Raw genomic sequence first — 22,706 nt, forward strand, 5'->3', positions numbered from 1 at the left:
ATAAGGGGGTCTACAAAATTAATGGATGGATAGAATGTGTGTGAGTGTGTTAACAATATCATGAACTATGTCCAGGATGTACCCTGCCTCTAGCCCAGTGTTAGCTTTCGATTCCAGCCTTATAACGGCATCCTTATTTAGCCACACATATGAGTTATTGTTATTGGCATTACTGATTAACACATGCAGAGGAATAAATACGCTGTGTTAGTGTTAGTTTATTTGTTCTGTGAATTACAGCAGATAAAAAGAGAAATTACTGCAGAAAAAAAAGCAGAAATGTTCTTAATGATAATCTCATGTAGGTGCAGTTTCGAGTACTGCAATGATCACATGGATTTTATAAGTTGTTAAATAATTTAAATTCTAGTTTTCATTGCTGGTAATAAAAATATAATGCATATCTAAATAAACCATAAAATATTTACATATTCTTGTAATGTCAATGCATTGCCTCCAGGTGGCAATATTCTCTGGCCACTGTTTTTTTTTTTTTTTCTTTTTTCACTGCTGATGCTTTTAGACATGTAATTAATCATCAGCCTGCCAGTTACTGTCTTTACTGAAAATATGAAAAGCATTATATCTCCTAATTTCAAAATGGTGCCGTGTTGGACAAACAAGTATGAATTATTGGCTTATAGTGAGATTTTTCTTCTTGTTCTTCTTCTTTTTCTTTTTTTTAACCTTGTACCATTATACTAAATGGTATGCACTGAGCAGATGTGCAGAGACATATGCAGTTTGTCAGCTTCTGTCTGACAGATTTCAGGTTTTATACGAATAAGAAAAAGTGATACAATGAAAGGAACAATCTGACATATCTTCTTATTTAGGGTGTAATGTGATATTCTTTCAATTAATAAAGAAAAAAGCTACTGTATGAGGCTGTTTGTAAAGGAGACCTTCATTCCTCTGTGCTATCAACACTGTTCTTTTCTATTACAGTATGTTCCTTCACTCTGAGGAACCTCTCCAGTTCTCATCATTCACTTTTTCTTCCTATTCTATCAGCAGGTGCATCTGTTTCTTTGCTAGGTGAAATGAGTGTGAGGAAGGGGTAGTGAGAGGAAATGTGGAATAGGAGATGTGACAAGGAGTGTGAGGATGAGAACTGAGAAGAAACTGAAAGGGAGGAGAGCAACAGTGCAGTACACTCAGAGCATTGGATAGGTGGAGAGGGAGAGACAAAGAGAGAATGAGGGGAAAGGGAGGAGGGCAGGGTGAGAGGACAAGAGAAATGGTGTGTGGTTGCCAAGCAACGATTGATAACCAAATCCCCAAGCATCCTGCTTCTGCTGCCCTGCCCTCCCTCCTGGCCTGAATTAGACACAAACACACACTCGCAAACACACAGACATGTGTTCATGAACGCACATAGCTCCTTTATGTTCTTCTATTGTTGTTAGATTATTTTCAATTATTCAGAGTGTTGATGGTTTGTAATTTCCATCTCTGATAGAAACTTGGATTTTTTTTTTCTTTCTTTTTTTTTTTTTTTTTATTAATATTACTATTCAGCAGCCACACTGGTTTCAGTAAATCCAGTAATTTATATGCTGGTGTTGGGATGAGCAGCACATAGTCACAAATTCAATCTCATAAAAACAGGTATGATGGATGGCTCTGAAATTCATCAGACTATTGCTGTATTTTTCTCATAAGATTTTCCACTGAATGTGGGAAATCAATACATCTGTCACTGTAGAAGTCATCCTGATGTGGGACAGCAGCCTTTCCTACTGTAACTACTGACAAAGACTTTGCCGTCAAAGCTAGTATATTCTCTCATTTCTCCAGGTTGTAGAGATTTGAATATATATATATATGTATATATAAGCATATATATATATATATATATATATATATATATATAAGCATCTGAAAACATGGTCCCTCCATCTGTATTCAACATGCGTGCAGCTTGTGTGGGTGGTTGTCCGACCCTCCTTGTAGCAGGTGTTTCTTCATAGGGAAGCAAAGAACAATTTGTTACTCACAATATGGAATATGCTGTAGTCCACTCTGAAGGAAAGGAAAAAAAATATATATGAGGAAGCTTCTTATTGCTGAATAAGCTAAATTATTGTACTGTTTGGTTTATTATTTTGTTAATTATATAATTAATTTCAATTGCATATAAGGTTGAGTGAAAAGTACTTTTTTTTTCTTCTCTTTCTCTGAAGGAGTGGGGGCGGCTGGGGAGGGTGAGAGAGACACAGAGAGTCTGACATACCCTTCTCCAGCAGCCTACCTGTTAGAGCGCGGGATGGCCGAGTGATCAGATTAGAGGTGTCAGGGTTCGTTAATCTGTGTGGGAGCGACAGGCTGCCACACGCGCTGCTTGCGCACATCGCTCCATTCATCGGCGGCGACGGGGAGTGGAGCAGATTGGATACTGACGCACGTCGGGGAATTTCCCCCCCTTTCTACAATGGATACCTGCAGGGTACGAGCCTGGGTGTTTCTGCTCCTGCTGTGGCAGGAGGGCAGTTTGGCATCGCCGTTCCCCTCACCCGCCGTGTAAGTATAGCCCTTGTAATCCTATTTCCAGGAGTAGCCTATAAGGTTCGCAGATTGCCTCTTGTTTCAAAAGCTTATTGTTTAGGGCTGAATTTTCTTTATTGAGCCACTCGCGCTGCACAGTTCGGTACGTGGGTGTGAGAGTGGGACGGACAGGTTATTTCATTCATGCACCCATGGTCACCTTAAGACAGGCGCAGTGATGGCAGACAGTATTTCATCCAAACTCTGTCCGTATTCGGGCGTTGATTAATGTTGGTTACCATAATCAGCAGTTTGTCGCCGGTGGCCACACAGCGGTGACAGCTCCTCAATGAAGTTGTAGAGGAGTTACAACGGATCGTCTCCCTGCTTTATTTTTGAATGCTAGAAGTTGGCCTTTATCTGTGACCTTAGTGTTTAATGAGCTAATTCCTTGCAGTAAAACCAGCCCCTCGTAGTGGATAAAAGGCTATTTTTGGGGGGGGCGGGGGCGGGGGGGGGTTTAGGGTCCCAAATAGGCTATTCATTTTGAAAATCACGATGGCTCATTGCATTTGAGAGGTAATTTCATATACCAGGTGCTCTTAAAATGCAATTCAGTTCCATCCGTTGCATTAGTCTGACTCAGAAGCAGCAAGAATAAAAGGCACGGTCTGTATAGGCTGCAATAATTCTGAATCATCATTAACGTCTGAATCACACATGACATATCAACACTTCATGTTTTACAAGTAAAAATAGAACTCAAGCATCTGAAATAATTCACTTTTTTGCCCATCAAACTGCTTTTATAGATGTGTTATTGCTTGTGATTCCACATCATTATTCATTCAATTTTTTTTAAAAATAAAGGTCTGGTCACCTGACTGGACCAGAAATTTTAAACTAACATTTTATTTGAACATCCGGTCCAAAATATCAGTATTTAAGTCTGCAATGGCAGACTAAACACTGTAAGTAACACAACAGAACTTAATTGTTAAGAGCCTTGTGGTTACCTCACACCTGTTTTATTTAATTTCTGACTTTTTTTTCTTTTCAAAGTAGAAACAGTATTAGATATTATTCTTTTGTATGCTCAGCAATAGTAAATTTAAAAAAACTGTATGCACTTCTACTTATTCTCGAAAGGGGGTAAAGGGGTAAAAAGTACTATATAGCCTATATATATATAGGAAAATAATAGGAAAACCTAAAGAAAAGCTGGTTTTGCTTGAACCATGCACAGACAGATGGGCAGAAAAGTCTAGATGAGCTCTGTTTCACATCATTCACAGACAGTATTTTCTTGGATATAATTTACTTAATTGTCAGTAAAAAGAGAGAATGGACATCATTTCTAAAAAATGATAGATTTTTTGTTTGGGCACTCAGGAGATTAAACATTTTGCATTACCTTTGATGTTTAGAGCAGCATTTCATTGTGCAACAAAAAGAAAAAAAAGACTGAGACAAAATCTCTTTTGACAGTATCATCTGGGAGTTTTTTTTTTATTTACATCATGACTTAGTGATTGCTATGTCACTAAACCATTAACAAGTACAACTGGAACTCTATGCTCAATCCAAGTTGTTGAAAAAGCTTGAGGGTGTTGTGGCTGACACCAGAGTTGTATCCAAAAAATGTCATTAAGGTGTTGTTTAGTGTCTTTAATGGGCCAGACTGAGGAAAACCTAAATTTGCCTCCTGGGTGTTAGTGGTTACAAAAGTGAGCAGAGCACTGGGAATCGTTTTGGCGAATTTCAGTTGGTGTTTCCATGCCTTAGTCTGTCTTCTTTTTTTTTTCTGGACTGGACAACTTGCCTCTGTAATGATGTGTAATTAGTGTAGTTTAACACAGCCACCAGCTGAGTTGTACATTATGGGTCAACTCATTACTCTCTCTAGTTCCAAAGTGATTGTACCACAACATCTGTCTCATGTAGTCTTGCTGCTTCTCATTCTGTTCTTGCACTCATTTGCTCTTCCTGTGACTGTAAAACAATGTAGGGCAATGTCTGACCCAGTTGCCACTTGTACATGCGTTTGTGTGTGTGTGTGTGTGCATGTGTGTGTGTGTTTAATTATCCAGCATTGTACCACAGGCAGCAGTAATCAAAGCTCAGCAACCCGAGCAAAAATATTGCTACCTCAGCTCAGCTACGCTGACTTCATTTATTACTTTTCGGAATCACAATGTTATTTTAGCCTCGGATAAGAACCCATCTTTTTGTGTGTACTAGGAAAAAAAATAAAAGTGATAATAAGCTAAACTAGACGTCGTCTACATGACAGGTAATCTGACTTTATAAAACATGATGAACTGAGCGCATGCTTCACCTCGTGGCATTTATGCTGTGTTGCTATTAAAGGTTAGGGCTAAAGTTGCTTAAATATGCATGATTTAGGGGTGATGAATTAATGTGCTGAGATTTTCTATAATTGAGGATAAAATATCTAGTTCAACATCTGTTTAAGAAGAAAATCGAAGTTACAGATGTGCAGTTTTAGAGACTTCCTGTTTATGTCTGTTTTTCTGAGTATAATAGGTTAACTTTACAGCACATATTCATGTGTTTGGTACTTTGTCCATAGAAATGAAGCAAAATATACTGAGCAAATACAAAAGATTCAGCTTCATGTTAGAGTTGGACCGAGTCATTCTGCAGTGATAGGAAATAGAGTTTCATAAGAATGTGGAATAAGAAAAAAGAGCATTTTATATATCAGGCCTTATTATACACTGTCTGGCCAAAAAAAAAGTCACCACCACAAAAAAAAATCACACACTAATATTTTGTTTGACCGCCTTTAACTTTGATTATGGCAGCATTCTCTGTGAGATTGTTTCAGTAAGCTTCTGCAATGTCACAATATTAATTTCCATCCAGGGTTGCATTATTTTTTCACCAAGATCTTGTACTGATGATGGGAGAGTCCAACTACTGCATAAAGCCTTCTCCAGCACATCACAAAGACTCTCAATGGGGTTAAAGGTCTGGACTCTGTAGTAGCCAATCCATCTGTAAAAATGATGTCTCATGCTCCCTGAACCACTCTTTTACTATTTAGCTCTATGATTCCTGGCTTTGTCATCTTGGAATATGGCCGTGCCATCAGGGAAGAAAAATTCCACTGATGGAATAATTCAGTATATTCAGGTAGTCAGTTGACCTCATTCTTTGGGCACATAATGTAGCTGACCCTAGACCTAAACACCTGCTGTAACCCCAGATCATAGACTGCCCCCACAGGCTTGTACAGTAGATACTAGGCATGATGGATGCATCACTTCATCTGCATCTCTTCTTACCCTGATGCTCCCATCACTCTGGAACAGGGTAAATCAGGTAAACTCATCAGACCACATGACCTTCCTCCATTGCTCCAGAGTCCAATCTTTATGCTCCCTAGCAAATTGAAGGCTTTTCCTCTGGTTAACCTCGCTGATTAGTGGTTTTCTTATGGCTACACAGCTGTTCAGTCCCAACCCCAAAGTTCCTGTTGCATTGTGTATGTTAAAATGTCCTTACTTTCACTATTAAACAGCCCTGAGCTCTGCTGCTGTTTTTCTTCAATTTGATTTCACAGAGGAGGAGTAATTGATGACTCTAAATTCTCCCTAGGAGTGTGTGCGAGTGTGAATGGTTGTCTGTTCCCTATGTGTTGGCCCTGTGATGGACTGGTGACCTGTACAGGGTGTACCCTGCCTCTCACCTGTTAATGTTGGCTCCAGCTTACCTGCGACCTGTATTGGACCAAGTGGTACAGAGAATGAATGAATGATTTCACCGAACGTTTTTGTGATCACCGATTACCATCATTCAGGAATTTTTATAAATGACAGTTCTTCCTCAAAGACAATCGTTCACCATCCTTCCAGTTTTTATTAAAATGTTGGAAAATTCTTAACCCAGGTTTAGTAGTTTCTGCATCTCCTCAGACGTTTCCTCAGACAAAAATTTAACCCTTCTTAACCAAACTTTCCAGTTACCACAGGATGTGTCTTTTGACATGGTTGTTTAAGGAATTTGAAGCTACTCATTGCATCAGATGGGGTTAAATAATGTGTTGCCAGCTGAAAGATAAATCACCATGCAGTAAATATCGAATAGGAGGCGTGTTCCTCTTGGCATAGTTAAAACCAGGAGGCAACTTCTTGTTGCTCCAGGCAATGTGTCTTGGATGTGTAGAATAACACATGCACAAATACTACACTAATGCCTGTGTTTCCAATCTATTTGTCAGCACCTGAGAGATGTTTCGCAGAGATTTACAGAGGTTGCAGCAGATTTCATGAAAGTTAAACTGAGGAAAGAAGGCTCTACTTGAATGTCAGATCCCTGGAAACACACACTTACACATACACCCTCTCTCTCTACACACACACACCCACGCACACATACATGCACACACACACACACACACATAAACTGTAATTCAGGATTGAGTCTTTAGTGCCTCAGGCTTTTTGAGCTTAGAGGTCCAAGGTCCAATTAAACACCTGCAATTTGTAGGTTTAGGGACAAAGACGAAAGGATCAGAGGATTGAAAATCAAAAGGAGTTTAAGAGAGAAAGCAGTGACAGAAATACAAGGAAAAAAAGATACAAGAGACGTGAAACAAGAGATGAGAAGATTAGCAACATTACTACAGTTAAAAATATTCTAATTGTACATCTAAGTCCCAAAACCAAATTTAAATGTGCTAATCATTTCTGTATAGTTAAATTCGTGGATTCAGAAATCCTTCCCCTTAGTATATTGTACTTTATGCAGCACTGGCGGTACATAAACTCAATCACTATCATAAAACAATCAAATCTCAGCATCGAACATTGCTACTACATATACAGTTTGGAACAAGAGTGCTCCAGTGCAGATGTTGACTATGCATCTGACTCTATTCTAGTATATCTGAGTTGAATTGCTTTCTTTAAACTCTATACAGATAAGTAAGCAATTTTTTTTCTATTCTCACAACAACTTCATAACATTCATACAATAGAATGACCTTCCCAATATTATTACATTTTTAAAAAGTCTTCTTTTCTTGTAAATCTTGGAAGTTAGTACTGGAAAGGTAAGCATCAAGGTATCTTAACTTTTACTGTTCATCTGGCAAACTTTCTATCAGTGTGTCGTCCCAATATGGTATTTCCTCTCATGCAAAGTATCTTATCTTTCTCCTCAAGTGTACTCGCTCTGAATTTTCCTAATCCACTGTGTATTTTGTGTCTCTTGCATCTTTCCTCTTTTTTCTTGCTCTTTAGATCTTCTTCACACTTTCTCTCCTTCAACTCCCCTTTCCTGTAAAGAGTGTCACAGTCAATGTTTTTGTGCATTTTGGCTCAGACATGTTTATTATTCCACTGCTGCTAACCTCCCTTTTTTAGATTATTCATTGGAAAATAAATAACAATCTTTCAGTGTTTATACTACATTGCATACATGTGGATGTGAATGGCTCTTTACCATTAGGGAGGGTCACAGTCAGTGTTAGTATGGATGCATAACAATGAGAACATCGGTATTCTAAGTCAACTTTTTATCACTCTCATATAATATTTATGGATCTTCTCCTTACGTGTGTGCACAAGAGACTCATTTAGTGCATTCATGGTAGCAGACATTGTCTAGCAATGGCTACTTTCCTTTGGAGCCACAGAGTGATGGATCTCCCTGCCTAGAATGAATTTATTCCAGCCATAGAAATAGGATCGCTAAACAAAACAAGATTTTTGTTTTGTTTTGTTTATGCATTGGATCAGTCATTTTTATTCAAGAGAGTGGGTATCATGTTAAAGTCATATGGTACCAGCAGGGTGGAAACAATGCTAGGCGATCTTTGATATACAGAAAGACATGTTGATCTTGGCCCCCACTCACCTCTTGCCTGTCCACTCACATCACTGTTCCTGGTCACAACACTACCTGACACTTATCTGATTGCTTGAGTTTATGTTTGCACTCAAAATGTAATCATACTGGGTGCTAGCCAGTGACACATGTTTATTAAATGACTTTGTTCCTGGTGATTCAAGTCTGATTGGTTGACATGTTCTTGACCTATGAGAGTGATTCTCCCTGGTCTTGTTTGTTTTCAAGCTGTGTGACTGAACGGTAATGCTCAATGATAGATGTAAGATATAAGATAGCTTGATTGACAGTTTAATTGTGCTGTGAAATGCCTGTGATGTCTCTTTTAAACCGGCAACATCTCAGTTACAAGATAGGCTGTGTGTATTGCTTTGTCCCGCAGGATCAAAGACTGGGTTGATAAAATGCAGAAAGAGCTTGTCACCCTGGCAGACACAGCCACAGCTGGGAAGAGCCTCACTAAGGTAGAAACACCCAAACACGAGAAACACATGCAGAGGACACCATAATCCAATTCAAGTATTTTGAATTATGCTATCTACATGAAACTATATATTAAAGCCCCAGTGTGTAAGAATTACTCCCATCTAATTGTGCGCTAATGCAAGCAAACAACAAAACTCGTTATTACAACTATGAAAAATGCGGAGAGTCATAAATGTGAAAACGTCAACATCTCGCATAAGTTCGACTGTCCCGTCACGTGATGAGGTACAGAACGATACATAATTCTGATTTTTTTTTTTTTTAATGCTGTTAACTTACAAGCATGCCATCCATGTATTTGGTACCAAGCTACTGCTAACAGCTAATGTTATCGTGTGAAATCGTTTTTCGTGACTTACAGACTCAGAAATCATCTGATGAAGGGAGAGGAAGAGAAAAAGTGAGAGGAAGAGGAAAAGGGTATGACTTCTGTGAAGTGTAACAACAACTGAAAACTGTTGCAACAGAACTTCTACTATAGGCTAACCAACAAATAACCGTTTCTGCCGTTTTATATAGCAAGTAACGGTAAATGATCCGACTTAAATGGGAGGATAAAGTAGTTGCTGGACTGCCCTGCCCCTTTTCTAACATAACAAAATAAACTTCAATTTTAGATTGAATTAACTTACCTATTCAGCAGAGTTCCTCTGGATGCGATTGTGATCAGACTTTGGTAAGATATGTATTTATGGAAGCAATACTTGATTTTTGCTAATAAAAAGCCAAATAAGTTACACACTGGGGCTTTAAGAAATTAAATCCACCCACAGTATTTACAGAAAATTAAAAAAATGTATGTTTTTTTCCAAATAAAATCCTTTATGGTTCAACATTCAACAAAAAAAATTTAAAGTCACATGAGGATTACCATGAATGATTGTGTACACTGTATGGTATCTGTATTTATCTAGATTTTTCTGAGAAACCAGCACCTTTACACTGTGGAACAAAATGATGCAGAGGAGCTGGTGGACAGGGCAGCCAGGAACATAGAACAGCTGCTACGGAAGAGGTCTGCGGCCTTGGAGGTAAGACTCCTCCCACTCCAGGGAACAAACTGTCCGTTTGCAAGTTTATGTAGATTTTGATGCTGTGCAGGACAAACTCTTTTATTAACAAGGGCCATGATGGATAGCACTTTTCCATCTGTTCTTCATGAGGACTTGAAGATATATAAAGTGTATTAGGCAATCCAAGTGTGGGGGTAAAAACACTGAAGTTATAATTAAGTCCAGTAGTTGGTAACAAATTTTATCTAACTTTATCTAACTTTTTTTATCTGAAAATGAAATAAATAATAATAATAATAATAATAATAATAATAATATTAATAAAAATATTATTATTATTATTATTATTAGATGCTACAGAATGAATCCTTGTATTTGCTTATTTAAACACTTGCTTTTAAAATGTTATATAGATTATTATTATTATTATTATTATTATTATAGAACCCACTCATATAAGCAGTGCATAAGCATGATATGAGCCTTTAATGTTAGCATACAGCTACTAATGTGATACTAGAAGCTAATGTTAAATCAACTTTTTTTGTATTTTTTTGTGTTTAGTAGCAAATTTGTGAAATTGATTGATGATAGCTCTCCCTTATTATCCCCAAACCAGTCAGTGAGTGAAGCATATTCATATAAGAGCATAAACCGTGGCTTGAGGTTTTTTCTTTCTTTTTTGTTGTAGGAGGAAATGTGATAATGAAAGTCTTGACCCTGGGGAGCTTATGTCTAACTCCCCACCTTCTTTTTCTCATTCAGAAGTAGGTCAGAGATGCATATCCATATTATGAGTTTAAGAGTGATTTTACACATTGACAGGGAGTCCACAGCACCCCTTACTTTGGCTTTATATGGGCTCATCATTGTTGTATTATTAGTAATGGAACAGAAGTATTTATGAATATTTATAAACATTTCTTCTGCCAAGTGTCTGTCTTGTATATGTTAGCTAAAGACTCTGGTGTTCTTATCATTCTTCCGAGTACCAGTGCCACACGTAAGTAAGCAGCAGAGCGAAATTAGCAATAGTGTATTAACAAAGTGATACAGGAGTTCTGTAGCAGTTAGGCTGGGTTACTTCATGCATTTTCATGTATGAACGGTTTATAAGAGTAGGTGGTAGGTGGAGCACTGGTTTGCCTGATGCTGACAGTAACTCTCACCCCCAAGACATTGATCGTGTCTCATTATTTATTGTCTTTGGGTCTCATCCACTCTTATGAGTATCCTCAAGGTATACTGGTATTGGATTCTTTGTCCTCAGGTGGGGGATAAATGAATGAACAAATGCTGGGGTAGAAGTGCAAATGAGGACATTGTTGATATGTGGACCTTTGGATGGAGAGACCAGATGAAGATATTTGCAAAGGATGGTGCAACTCGTAAAAAAATGGCATGGTTTCAGAATTCTGTGCTGTTCTTTTATGACTCTTAGGTTGCCCTGAGACCATAAACAAAACAATTTAAGTAAGTTGCCCATGTAGATTTTAGATCTGCTTTAAAACAACTTTTGCTGGCTAACCTTTATGTGAGGCGCTGGGCTGCAAGTTTACCTACAGAAAAGAGAGGGGTACTTTTCATTTCAACTTCCTTTATTGTTCAGTGCATTTAAAAATAAAAAAAAATAGTAGAAATAAATAAATAAAATTGTGCAGTATCAATATAATCAGAGGAAGCCTGAGGCACTCGAGCTGGTTTTCAACTGTTTTCAATTCTTCATCTCCTCTTTGCATTTCATCCCTTTCATTTATTTACTCTGTCTTTCTCTGATCTCTTCTGCATGATGGATGGCCTTCTGCAGGCCACGGTTTACCTAGCCACAGGTGTGTGAAACAAGTGTGTGGCAATGTGTGGCTACTCATGCTTCCATAAATAAGTGTGTGGCAGAATGTAACATGCATTATTAATGAGTACTTGGCTGCATGCTGTTTGGAGGGATTGCTTTATCAAAGGTCTTACAATGTATGCTGTGGCTTGAGCTTCACAGGGGACACTCACACACTCACGGTAACATTCACACCAACAGAGCCACACACAAATATAGTCGTGCCATCTTTGACTAAATTAATAATTTTTCCCTGAGTGTTGTTTGTGGTCCGTTGAGAAGCATATTAAACACCACACCAAGGAAACATGGTGATGTTTTAAAGTGGAGTTTCTGATCAGACACGTTTCATTTTTATATATTTGATACATTCATATAGGTCATATTTCATACAACACTTTTCCAGACACTCAGACATTTTCTCACATAATTTATGTTTTTGTTATTCCTTTATAATAGAGGGTGCAATGTAGAACCCCTCATAGGTCCATGTTTCCCTAGGTTCTTTTTAACTATCTCAGTGGTGTGGAAAAGTGTTTCCTCCTGCACAAATCAAATAGTAAAACTGCTTATTGCATATAAACATATGCTACAATGTGGACACATTTACTTTTCCTGAAAAAAAAAAAAAGAAGCTGTGCAGACGTCATCAGCATCAACCCTTAATTCTGCTTCAGGGGGAAATCACTGAAACGTTTGTTAAATGTAGATGACCACATAGTGAAAGTGTAAAATGTACTCAAGGCCAGATCCAATTACTTGAACACATCCCTCCCTCCCCCATCCCCAGCCTGTTCTCTCTTTGTCTAGCTTTTTGTCCGCACTGTAATTAAAAACTTAATTATTGATGTTGCTTAACTTTTAATGCAAAAATAGCATCCAGGCATGGTCCCATGTTATGTTATTGACTGTTCATTATAACCTAGAAGGGTGAGGTTGTGATAGAGAAAGTTAAGACTATGACAAGACTAATATGTTTTTATTAAACATTCCTATTTCAAAGATTATTTTAATCCAAACCATCTTATAGTAATTTCACAAATAGCCTTAATACTAACAACTAAGAAATATTGTCACTATGTAAGTTTTGTATGCCTCTTTTACATGTAGGCTGTATGTTAACGCATGTTAATTAGGATGTACTGTATGTCACTGTTTTGTTTGCATCTGGGAAAGGGTTGGATTGTATGGTCACACAGGTCCCAAAGAGATGATAGCACACAGGTTCCAGTCAGGAAGAGACCGATGAGTCTGTACGAAGAAAGAAAGGCAATTAGTTAGCTCCCAGTCTGAGAAAATGAAGTCAACTAATGCCAACAAGTGCATTTTCTTGAATGGCAACTGAAAGTGGGTTCCCAAAGCAAGTAAGTGTAACAGCAGAAACAGCCGTGTTTACAACTTTGTGGAAAACTGCTCAGTTGTTTGTGGTTGATATGATTCTCCAGTTAAACACACATTACAATTTAAAAGAACAGTAGTTAGAAATCACTATATTTATGCAGTCCAGACCACCATGCAGCCCTGGAAGTCTGTAAAAACACCTTTAAAAATAATATTATTTAAAAAGAACTATTGAACATTTTCATTGCAGCATTGTACATATTGAAGTTACAAAAATTTCTCATAAATGCCCATAACCTGAATGTTAATAAATTCATTTCCAGTGAAGAGAATGTCCATATTTAAATAAAGGATACACACTAATTCATTCACAAACTCTCAAATATGACACTATTCCCAAGTCTTAAACAACCGTATTCCCAACAACATGCTCTTTGTTGAATATATGGCGACACAAATCATTATCTAAAGAATTTAATTTCACTGCACAGCTGATTTGTAAACTTGACATTAAGAATTTGCACAACTTTTTATTATTTTTTAAACTATTTGCTCACGTAACTTAGAAAAAAATGTTAAAAATGTCAAATTTGTTGTTTTTTTACAGTAAAGAGGTAGATTTTGCAACATTGACTTCTCTTGTAGTGGATAATTAATATCATCTTCCATATCTTAAATGTGTACCCTGTCACTAAACAGTATCCATAATGATGTCTCTGCTTTATTCCCTGCCACCATCTCAGCAGCACTCTTCTTAACAAGCACTTGTGCTGTTTGAGTAGAGGGACACTTGGTTTAATCCACTCATTTTGTAAAGCAAGTCAACTTCCAGGTATCCAGCCCAGCTCAGCTTTATTTATAAAGCACTTTACAAACAGTAGGTACTGACCAAAATATTGACCAGTAAGTATCTAAGTATCTAGGAATTAAACCTGCCTCTCATTTTCACAACACACAGACTCTATTTAAGAAAGTAGAACAACAAATTCAGCTCCTGAGGCAATAAAGGATTTTAAACATAATTTTAACTGTATCTTACTTACTATTTACTAATGGAAGGAAATTAAATTATATTTATCCCAGAGGGAAATTACATTGTTGTAGTAGTCTTTTTTTTTTTTTTAAATAACAACAATAATAATTTTTTAGAAAAATATTGTGCTTTTTTCCAGAGGCGATGGCTGCTGGCAGGAATGATCTCCAGTAGCTTTGCACTGGATTTGACAAAGCCTGAACACACTCTGTAGGTTCTTCACTGTGTTATGTAGAGGATTATTTTCAGCAGTGTAAATGGCTATACCTCCATCACCCTACCCTTAAAAATAAAAAGAAAAAAAAGCTACAACCAAATGTTCACATGGCTTCAATATGACAAGCCACAATCCTCGGAGTAGCTACATCTTTGTTATGCTGTGGATGTGCCAGAGTTGGAAGGACACTGGAGGTAAATGTATTAAGAGTTATTAAGGAAAACATATTGTGGATGTAGCCTGTAGGCAGTTGTGTTAAAAATGTTTTACTTGAATATGTGTTAAAAAAATAAACTGCAGAGTTTTTTTCATTTTCACCACCTTTAATGTGTTTAATACAACATACACATGTTAAAAGATCACTTTCAATAAGAGTTAAATCTTTGTTTTTAAAAGTATGAAATAATACCAATGCATTAAACAATTCAAGATCATTTTGACACTGTGTTTTGATTCCAGTGATGTATCAAGGCCTGAAACTCCTGGCCAAATTCTGTTTTTAAAAGTTTTGTACTTTTAACATAAAAAGCTTACCTAAAATAAATTTAGCTCCACACCTTATCTTTAAACAATAATATTTAAAAAAGTGGCCACATGAGGAACATAAATCTCAATAAACAGATGCTACAGATGAGGCTCCACTTTGCCAGCTGCACCCACCATGTTTATTCCTCGGTGTACAACTTACTGATGTCAGATGCAACATTTGATTGGACACCGATGTACCAGAAATATTGTAGCAGACCCTTGACTGAAGAGTATCTTATGTGATTTGTATTTAATCAGTGTCCCACATCCCAGTGTGAAGGGGTTCAGTGTGCATTGGATGCTCATTTAGTCACAAGTCAGATGTCTGCTGTCTGGAAGTGATGTTTCTTAAATTTAAAAACCACATTTCTGCTACCGCTATTTGTTACAGCTTGAACAGCCAGCATAAGATGACTGTGTGTCTGTACAGTATGTGTGAATCTGTACAATCTGTCTCTTCTCCTGTGATGAAAGGCTCTGTCTCGTGACTAATGTGCTAGTCTACAACATAACTTTGAGGAAAACTTCAGCCAGCACTGCTAAAACTCTAAAGGACTCATGTGGTACAGTTCTCCTTGCATTTATACTGAATATGAGCTTTGATGCCTGCAAGTTTGTGGTGTATGATGCTGCTTTTTAAAACAGCATATCTGGCTTTTTTCAATGTGTTTCATGCAAATGAATAATTGAAATTTAAACAGTCTTAATCACTGAAGTGAAGAGCATGCATGAAACTGTAAGGCTTCTTGAACATCAAGCTGATAACTGACCTTTAGGCACATCTAGAGCATCAGTGTGTGTGTGTGTGCCCCTTCAACATCATCAGACTCTATCATCCTCCATTTCTGACCGATTCCACTTGTAGAATTGGGGTCCTGTTTGTGGGTAAGAGCGCTCAGTTTGATTGTCTGTCTAACACGGTGAATGAATGTAGAAGGCAGAGGCAGTGATGATTGACAGCTAATGGCTAACTTCAAATGTCACACACAACCTCTCCTCTTTTGTCATCTTCATTTCTTCACAACAAGCAACATATTTTCAACTACGTGGCCATGCTGATAGCTGTATTAAATATAATCCAGAGTGAAGATTTCCGGTGCTAAATGATTTGGTTATTCAGTTCCATTCATTTTGAACTGTGTGTTAAGTGCTTCATGTGTTATCTCCGCATATGTTAAATAGAGTCTTTGAGCCTCAGGTGTTGGACCATATTTATATTAATGTGTTGCCTGCTGTTATAGTGTTATAATACTGAGCACAAGATGTGACATTGTGATGTTTCCATGCATGTGGCTGTGAGTGTGTGTGTGCAGATGAAACGCAATAATGAGCAGGGGCTATGATACGATCAGAGATATGCCAGTCTCCAGAGCAGATGTTGCCCAACCTCCCATCTCCACTGTGTGCTGATCATATTAAGCAGACGTGAGGTGTCTGCATGTGTCTCTCTCTGTGTGGTTGCATATATGTCTATGTGTGATGACGGAAAAGCCAAGGCAGTGGGAGGGCGAAGCACAGATGGGGAATTCTAACTAGACTCATGGTAGGCTAGAGACGAGTGCCTAATGCATTCATTGAGAAGAAATTCAAACTGTGTTGATGGATGCTTCGGAGTTATGACCTTTTGCTGCCAAGAGCAGCAGTTTCTTCATTTCAAATAGTGATCGATATCAATTAAATGTGGTACATGCATTTTTTTTTCTGTTACCATTTTGAAACCTTGTGATAATTACAGTAACTGAGATGTGACAAGATAATAATGGCTTACAGCAGCTGATGTAACGGTTTGCCTGCCACATCAGATATGCTTCCTCTCTACATGTGCTTGTTTTTACTTTATGTCTAACAGAATTTATTCTGTTGGGAGAGATGTTTTTTCTGGTATTTTTATAAGAGCTAGTAAACCACTGCTTCATATGAATTAATTAATAAGAATGATTAATCAGTTATTGCAGTTTATTCAAAAATGTATTTGACAAGAACAAATGTAGGTCGGAATAGGTCTTCTGGCTGTTGATATCTTAATTGGTTATAGAGAATTATAACTTGAATGTAAGGCCTCTTTTTAAAATGTTTTACAGAAAGTTTGGGCTTCCTTTGTAGCTGCCATTTATTGATGTATACAGTCTCTTGAATTTCTATTTTCTTTATCGCTTACAAATGCACTGGAGTACTCTGAGGTTTAACATCACTGCCACACTACCTTTATTCACAGTCGCTTCATGTCAAATTTACCAGCCATGTTCTAACTGCTCTTTGTCTACCATGTTTGTACCGTTTTTTTTTTTATTATTTAATGGACTCTATTCTGCCTGCTCCCCTCTCTGGTTAGTTTGCTCCACCGACTGTCTAGACAAACTTACCAGCATTAAATGAAATCTTGCCTGTTGGATTTTACTTGACAGCAACCTGCGTTTGGGTTCTCAATTCCACCCCACATTTCACCACAAGTGTAGTGGTTCCTTCTCGCCACATCAAGTTGTCACGGTGTGGCAGAGGTGAGGATCCAAAAGCAGGACTCAGAGGTAGACAGGATGCAGGAACAAATGATTTAATGTCAACTTAGGAAATACCGGAACCATACGACAGAGAAAAACCACAATGAGCTGACAAAGGGAACTGAAAACCAAGGGGTATATATACAAAGACTAACTAGAAACAAGTGAAGTGAATGAGGAAATCAGACCACGTGAACTAATGAGCAGGAAACAGAAATCAACACAGAACACACAAGTGAAGGAACTACAAAAATAAAACAGTAAACAGAACTAAACATGACAAAACCGAGAACCTATGATCATGACACAAGCAGTTGTTTTCAAGAAAAACAGACAGAAAAAAATGCACTCTCAATATCATGTGGACAAAATTGAATACGGTGAATATAGTAAGTTATCTTTGCAGTGAAAGAACTATTTCAAAGGGCAGAAAAAGAACAAAATATATTTTGTGAATGATCCATTACTGCTCCATAATTAAAATGTCAAAAGATGCCTGTGCTGACAAAGCTTCTTGGCATTTTTAACCTCAAGGTTAATGGCCTTTAATAAGGAAACCTATGAGGATTTATTATGTGATGTGCAAAAGTCTTTTCCATGCCATTGGAAAACTACAGTGGGGTCTCCAACTCCCGTCCTCATGATCTACTGTCCTGCAGGTTTTAGATGTCTCCTACTACAACACACTTCTGCACAAGCCTGTTAATGACCCAATGATTTGAGTCAGGTGTGTTGCATCAGGGTAGAAACCAAAACCTGCAGGACAGTAGCTCATGAGGACCAGAGTTGGAGGTCCCTGAACATAAATCTGTGAATTACTAGCGTTCCACTGACTGACTGACAAATTAATGTCGCCAGGAACCACTGATGTCTTTAAACTTCGTTCTGCTAATTGTGTGCATGAGTGAACAATGTGCTCATGGTTCTGCTTACTAGTTCATCACAAGCTCCCATCTGTGTGTATTTTTCATATAAGTGAAATTCTGCAATAAGCTGAATGGTGAGTAAAAAGAAAGTGAGATTGCTTCAGTATGTAGTTCTGCAAAGTCTAAATCACGTAAAGCTGATATAGTGTTTAAATGCATTTAAGACGTTATTTTCAAACTGCATACTATACTATATAATTGTATAATGTCTTGTCTTTATTGTTCTGTATTTTACATCATACAGCAAATGTCTCTCACTGTTTTGATGCTGCTTTGAAATTCGATGCGGTGAGGGACTTTTCAAAATGATTTGGAGATTAGTGCCACTGATAGACACATGCATCAGATACAAGTATGAAAGTAAAAGAGCAAAGAGAGTGAATGAAATGGAGAGCAGCTGTAGATTTACTGTTCCCATCAGAGGGTTTTTTGGCTGCTGAGAGAAGCCACATGGAGCAGCAATGCGCTCCCATGGGTTCTCACAGCTGCAGATGTCTCACCCTTGCTCTCATTCTCATGGTATCTCCCTTTAGCCATCTTACCTCTTTCTCTTCGGATCATTGCATCTCCCCCTTTTGTTTTCATTATCCTGTATCTCCAGTCTACAGTATCTTACCTTTGACCATCTCCTGACATTTTGTCACATTCAAATTGAATGTGACATCAAAAATCAACTCCTTTACCCTTTTCCTTAGTCTCACAGAGCCCTCCTTTTTTTCTTTTCCTTACTTCATCTGATTTATTCTCACACAACCCTCCCCTTTGCTTCTCTTTAATATTTTGCTCTTCTCGTATCACTATCATACACTTTTTATTCAATTTGATTTCCTTTTCTGTCCTTGTCTTGTTTCTCTTTCCCTTTAATCCCCTTGTTTATTACTCTTATTTTATTAATTTCCTTTCTGTTTCTCTTGCTTACACAGACAGGGTATTTATTTATTAAATATGAAAGCAATGGAAAAACTTTGATGACCTAACTTTAAGACTGATCATGCTGAGTCGATAGTTTTTTGTTTTTTTTTTCTGTTTTCTCAGACTTATGTCTTTTACTATTTCCGCTCTCTGACCCATTGTACTTTGCCCATATTTGCTTTCCTGTCATCCTTTTGAGCTGGAACTCATGGTGAAAAGACAACCAGCATTCAGAAATATGGACATGTCAGGTATGAGGAAGGGGAAAAAAGGTGAGAAATGATGTTCAGGATCTCTAAGACTCATATGAACATAGCATTTTTTTTGTCTGTTTAGTGGGACAGTATGCACAGGATGGCCCATTGATTTTAGGCATATGGAGGCAACACCCCTCCACACACATGTTCACACACAAATACAAACCCACACACACATGCACACACATGAAAGGCATCTGAGATAGGCTGTGAAGTTTAGTAGAGCCTGTCTCATCTTCACTGTCTATCCTTTAAGCTGTGCTCTGCTTTTTCACTAAATGCATGGTGGGTTGCTGGGCTGCCCTGGCAGAATGACAATAAGACTGGTGATAGTCGGGTAGAAATATCTCTCTGTGGGGCTCTCAGTACTAGCACAGGCTAATCTCAGGTTTTGCTTTGAATTGCAGTGGCTTAATGATCTCATACATCTTATACAGCCCCCTGTCCAGGACATTGTACACAAAACTGTCATTACACTTCTGAAATCCTAATAACCCTCTATCCTACATACATATAGTATGTAGATGTACTCATGCTGTACTGTTACTGGGAATGCTATTTTTATTGATCCTCTTGCTATTATATTTTATTTTATTAGTAGTATCCCGTCCCAAATATTTATTACATCATTTACACTTTTATTTTTTACTTTTTACTACTGATGCATTTTTATAACCTTCTTTGAATTACATTATTATTATGGAGTTTTTCACATCTGTGCTCCTGTTTTCAGTGAACCACCTCATTCTGTTATCCACTTCCTTAATGCCATAGACTCAGTGACCAATCTCACTGTATACATGCAGTCCTCAGTCCCATAAAGCTGAAGGGGAGTAATATCTCTCCTCTGTTCTCCAGTGGTCATCCATTGAAGGAGTGGACTCATTATTGCATAGAGCTTTTACGAAAAGTGAAAAGGAGACTAATGAGCAGTTAGATCAAACATGCTACAGAGACTGTTATGCACTCCTATTAAGTAAAACACTTGAGTGCTGAATTTGTTTCAACTGACTTCTAATCAATTGGCAGAAATGGCAACTTGCAGCAGCTCTGTAATGAACTGTTACACAAGTTCAGAGACTGGCTGCCACTCACTGAACAATCTCATCAAATCTGGACTTTGCAGGTTAGAGCCGACGCCACTGCTCGGTTATTTTTCTTTTTTTTCTTTTTGGATAGCTTGATAACATCTCTATATGTTTGTGTTTTAGGAAGAGAGAAAAAAAGATATTGAGAAGGATACAGAGAAAAACAGAAGGCTAATTACAAATCTTTGCTCACACACCCATTTTCACCCTCCCCCAAGTCTCCCAGAGGGGAGAGGAGCCTCGTCAAAGCCTTGTCATGAATTTTTAACAACCCTGTCGGTCTGCTCTCTTGAGAGGTGTGTGTATGTGTGCAGATCAGCATGTTCATGTGTGTACAGTGTAAGGGAAGTGGGTATTTTCACACAAGTTATTATCTTCCTATACTTTATCATTGTGGGACAAATTGTTCAAAATGATGTGTGATATGTCAAATATCTAACCGCTGTTCCTTACGTTCATCTTTCATATCACAGCAATGTTCCAGAAGAGATTTGTAATCAATATCCATATGTCTATAAAATGCCTCATGAGTGTATTTCTAAAAATATTGAAACTATTGATTCAACAAACTGAGCATATTTTGCAAGGTAATTTGAATATATGCTAAAATGTTTAAGTTAGTTAACCTAATTGTACCATGTCATCTTGATATGACATTAAATGGCTGACATTAAGCTCATAAAAAACCTAATATAAAAGCTTTTCAGGATGCTTCTCAATCTGTTCCTCAAATAGTGCATTGTTAGTTCTGAATATTAGCTTTTTCCATTATAGACTTATGGGATGAAATTATAAAAAACTACATATTTGCTGACATAGTCATCAAAGCCTTTTATACAACCCAAGTCAGGTTCTCCCTGAGGCTTCTTCATATGTTTTGTTTAAACCTTTGAATAAGTACTAAGCCATTAGTTAAAAATTTGTACATTTATAAAACTTGGTTTTGTGGGTTAAAGGTGCCCATAACAGAAGAATATGATCAGCACATTATTTCCATTGGAACTGATGTACTGTATACTCTTGCACTGTGATAGACATCTTTCCATAAGATAGTTTTATTTTAAATAAAGCTCTTTAACAAGATGTAAATGGCAATGCAGAGCCACTATAATACTGTAATATCTAAGATAAGATGGATCAGTGTCAAACAACAGACACAATGCACAGCGGAAAAACACGATTTACTACATGATGCTGACAACATCCATATTTTTGTTTTGAGGTAGACCATGCATAACAATTTTACCATCACTACTTTGTGTTGGCTGCTGAGTATATGTTTGTTTATGACTGGAATAAAGTGTATATTTAGCCGCTGACATCCAGCGCAGAGGAGATGGAGATGGGTCTGGAACAGAGCCCAGGACCCGAGGAGAAAAGGATGAGACTGTTGATCAAGAATGGAACTGCCGACAGCAGACACACGGTCATAGAAACACACAGACGAGACCATGCCCACGCTCAGAAAGAAGACAGAATGACTGATACTATAAACATCCAGTTCTGACATGCATATTATTTTATTCTTACTTGAACAGTCCAACTGATGCAGATTATCGGGAGATGAAGCAATAAAAAGTAGATTATGTATATTTTCAAACTGCTTTTATCTATTCAAAATGCTGAGGGGGACTTCTCTGTATATTTTGTAACATTACTGTTGTGAAAGAAGTCAGTATGTCAGTTGGATTTCTTTTCTTTCTTCCACACAATTGACATTACCCAGTAGAAACCAAGCAGGCAGGCCATGGCTAGGGTAAACTTAGATTTTTGTGGATTTGCATGTCTGAGCAAAAACATGGTTTTCTGCTGAAGCTTCCATTGCCTACTACATGCCTTCAAATATTATTAATATGATATTCTAAAAACTGATCTGCTCATTTCATACTGTAGTATCAGAGCATGTAATGTTTCTCTGTTTATGTTACTTAGTTATTTGGTTTGGCAGTCATATTGAAAGAGTACAGCAAAGCTGCTGATTTATTCATACAACTTTACCCCTCCAATAAGCAGAGTTTTGTAGGTGGGCTGCTGTTTGTTCTGGGGGCCCACGCTTTTGTTGGATAATCACTTGCTAGCTCTGGTGTGGACATGACAGTCCATTAGCACTAGTGCAAGGGTGTTTAACAGTCTGTAGCTGTCCTGTAGAATGTATAAGTGATGTTCAGAAGATAAACATTATATTTCTTGACAGGAGTGACCCCTCACTCTG

The 22,706-nt window shown here is 37.6% G+C and overlaps 1 protein-coding gene across 3 annotated transcripts in view; it reads left to right on the top strand.

Annotated features, from left to right (window-relative positions):
• The first annotated feature begins 2,300 nt into the window (after window positions 1-2,300).
• The window catches only part of LOC121648032 (voltage-dependent calcium channel subunit alpha-2/delta-1), a 67,900-nt gene continuing 47,494 nt past the window's right edge, over window positions 2,301-22,706 (top strand). For all 3 annotated transcript variants that reach the window (XM_041997934.1, XM_041997933.1, XM_041997935.1), the window contains exons 1-3: window positions 2,301-2,523; window positions 8,747-8,828; window positions 9,765-9,881. In XM_041997934.1, coding sequence (XP_041853868.1) covers window positions 2,435-2,523; window positions 8,747-8,828; window positions 9,765-9,881 — 288 coding nt within the window. In that variant the 5' untranslated portion in view covers window positions 2,301-2,434. The remainder of the gene's footprint in view (window positions 2,524-8,746; window positions 8,829-9,764; window positions 9,882-22,706) is intronic.

The sequence above is a fragment of the Melanotaenia boesemani genome, chromosome 10 (assembly GCF_017639745.1).
Source record: "Melanotaenia boesemani isolate fMelBoe1 chromosome 10, fMelBoe1.pri, whole genome shotgun sequence".
Taxonomy (NCBI): domain Eukaryota; kingdom Metazoa; phylum Chordata; class Actinopteri; order Atheriniformes; family Melanotaeniidae; genus Melanotaenia; species Melanotaenia boesemani.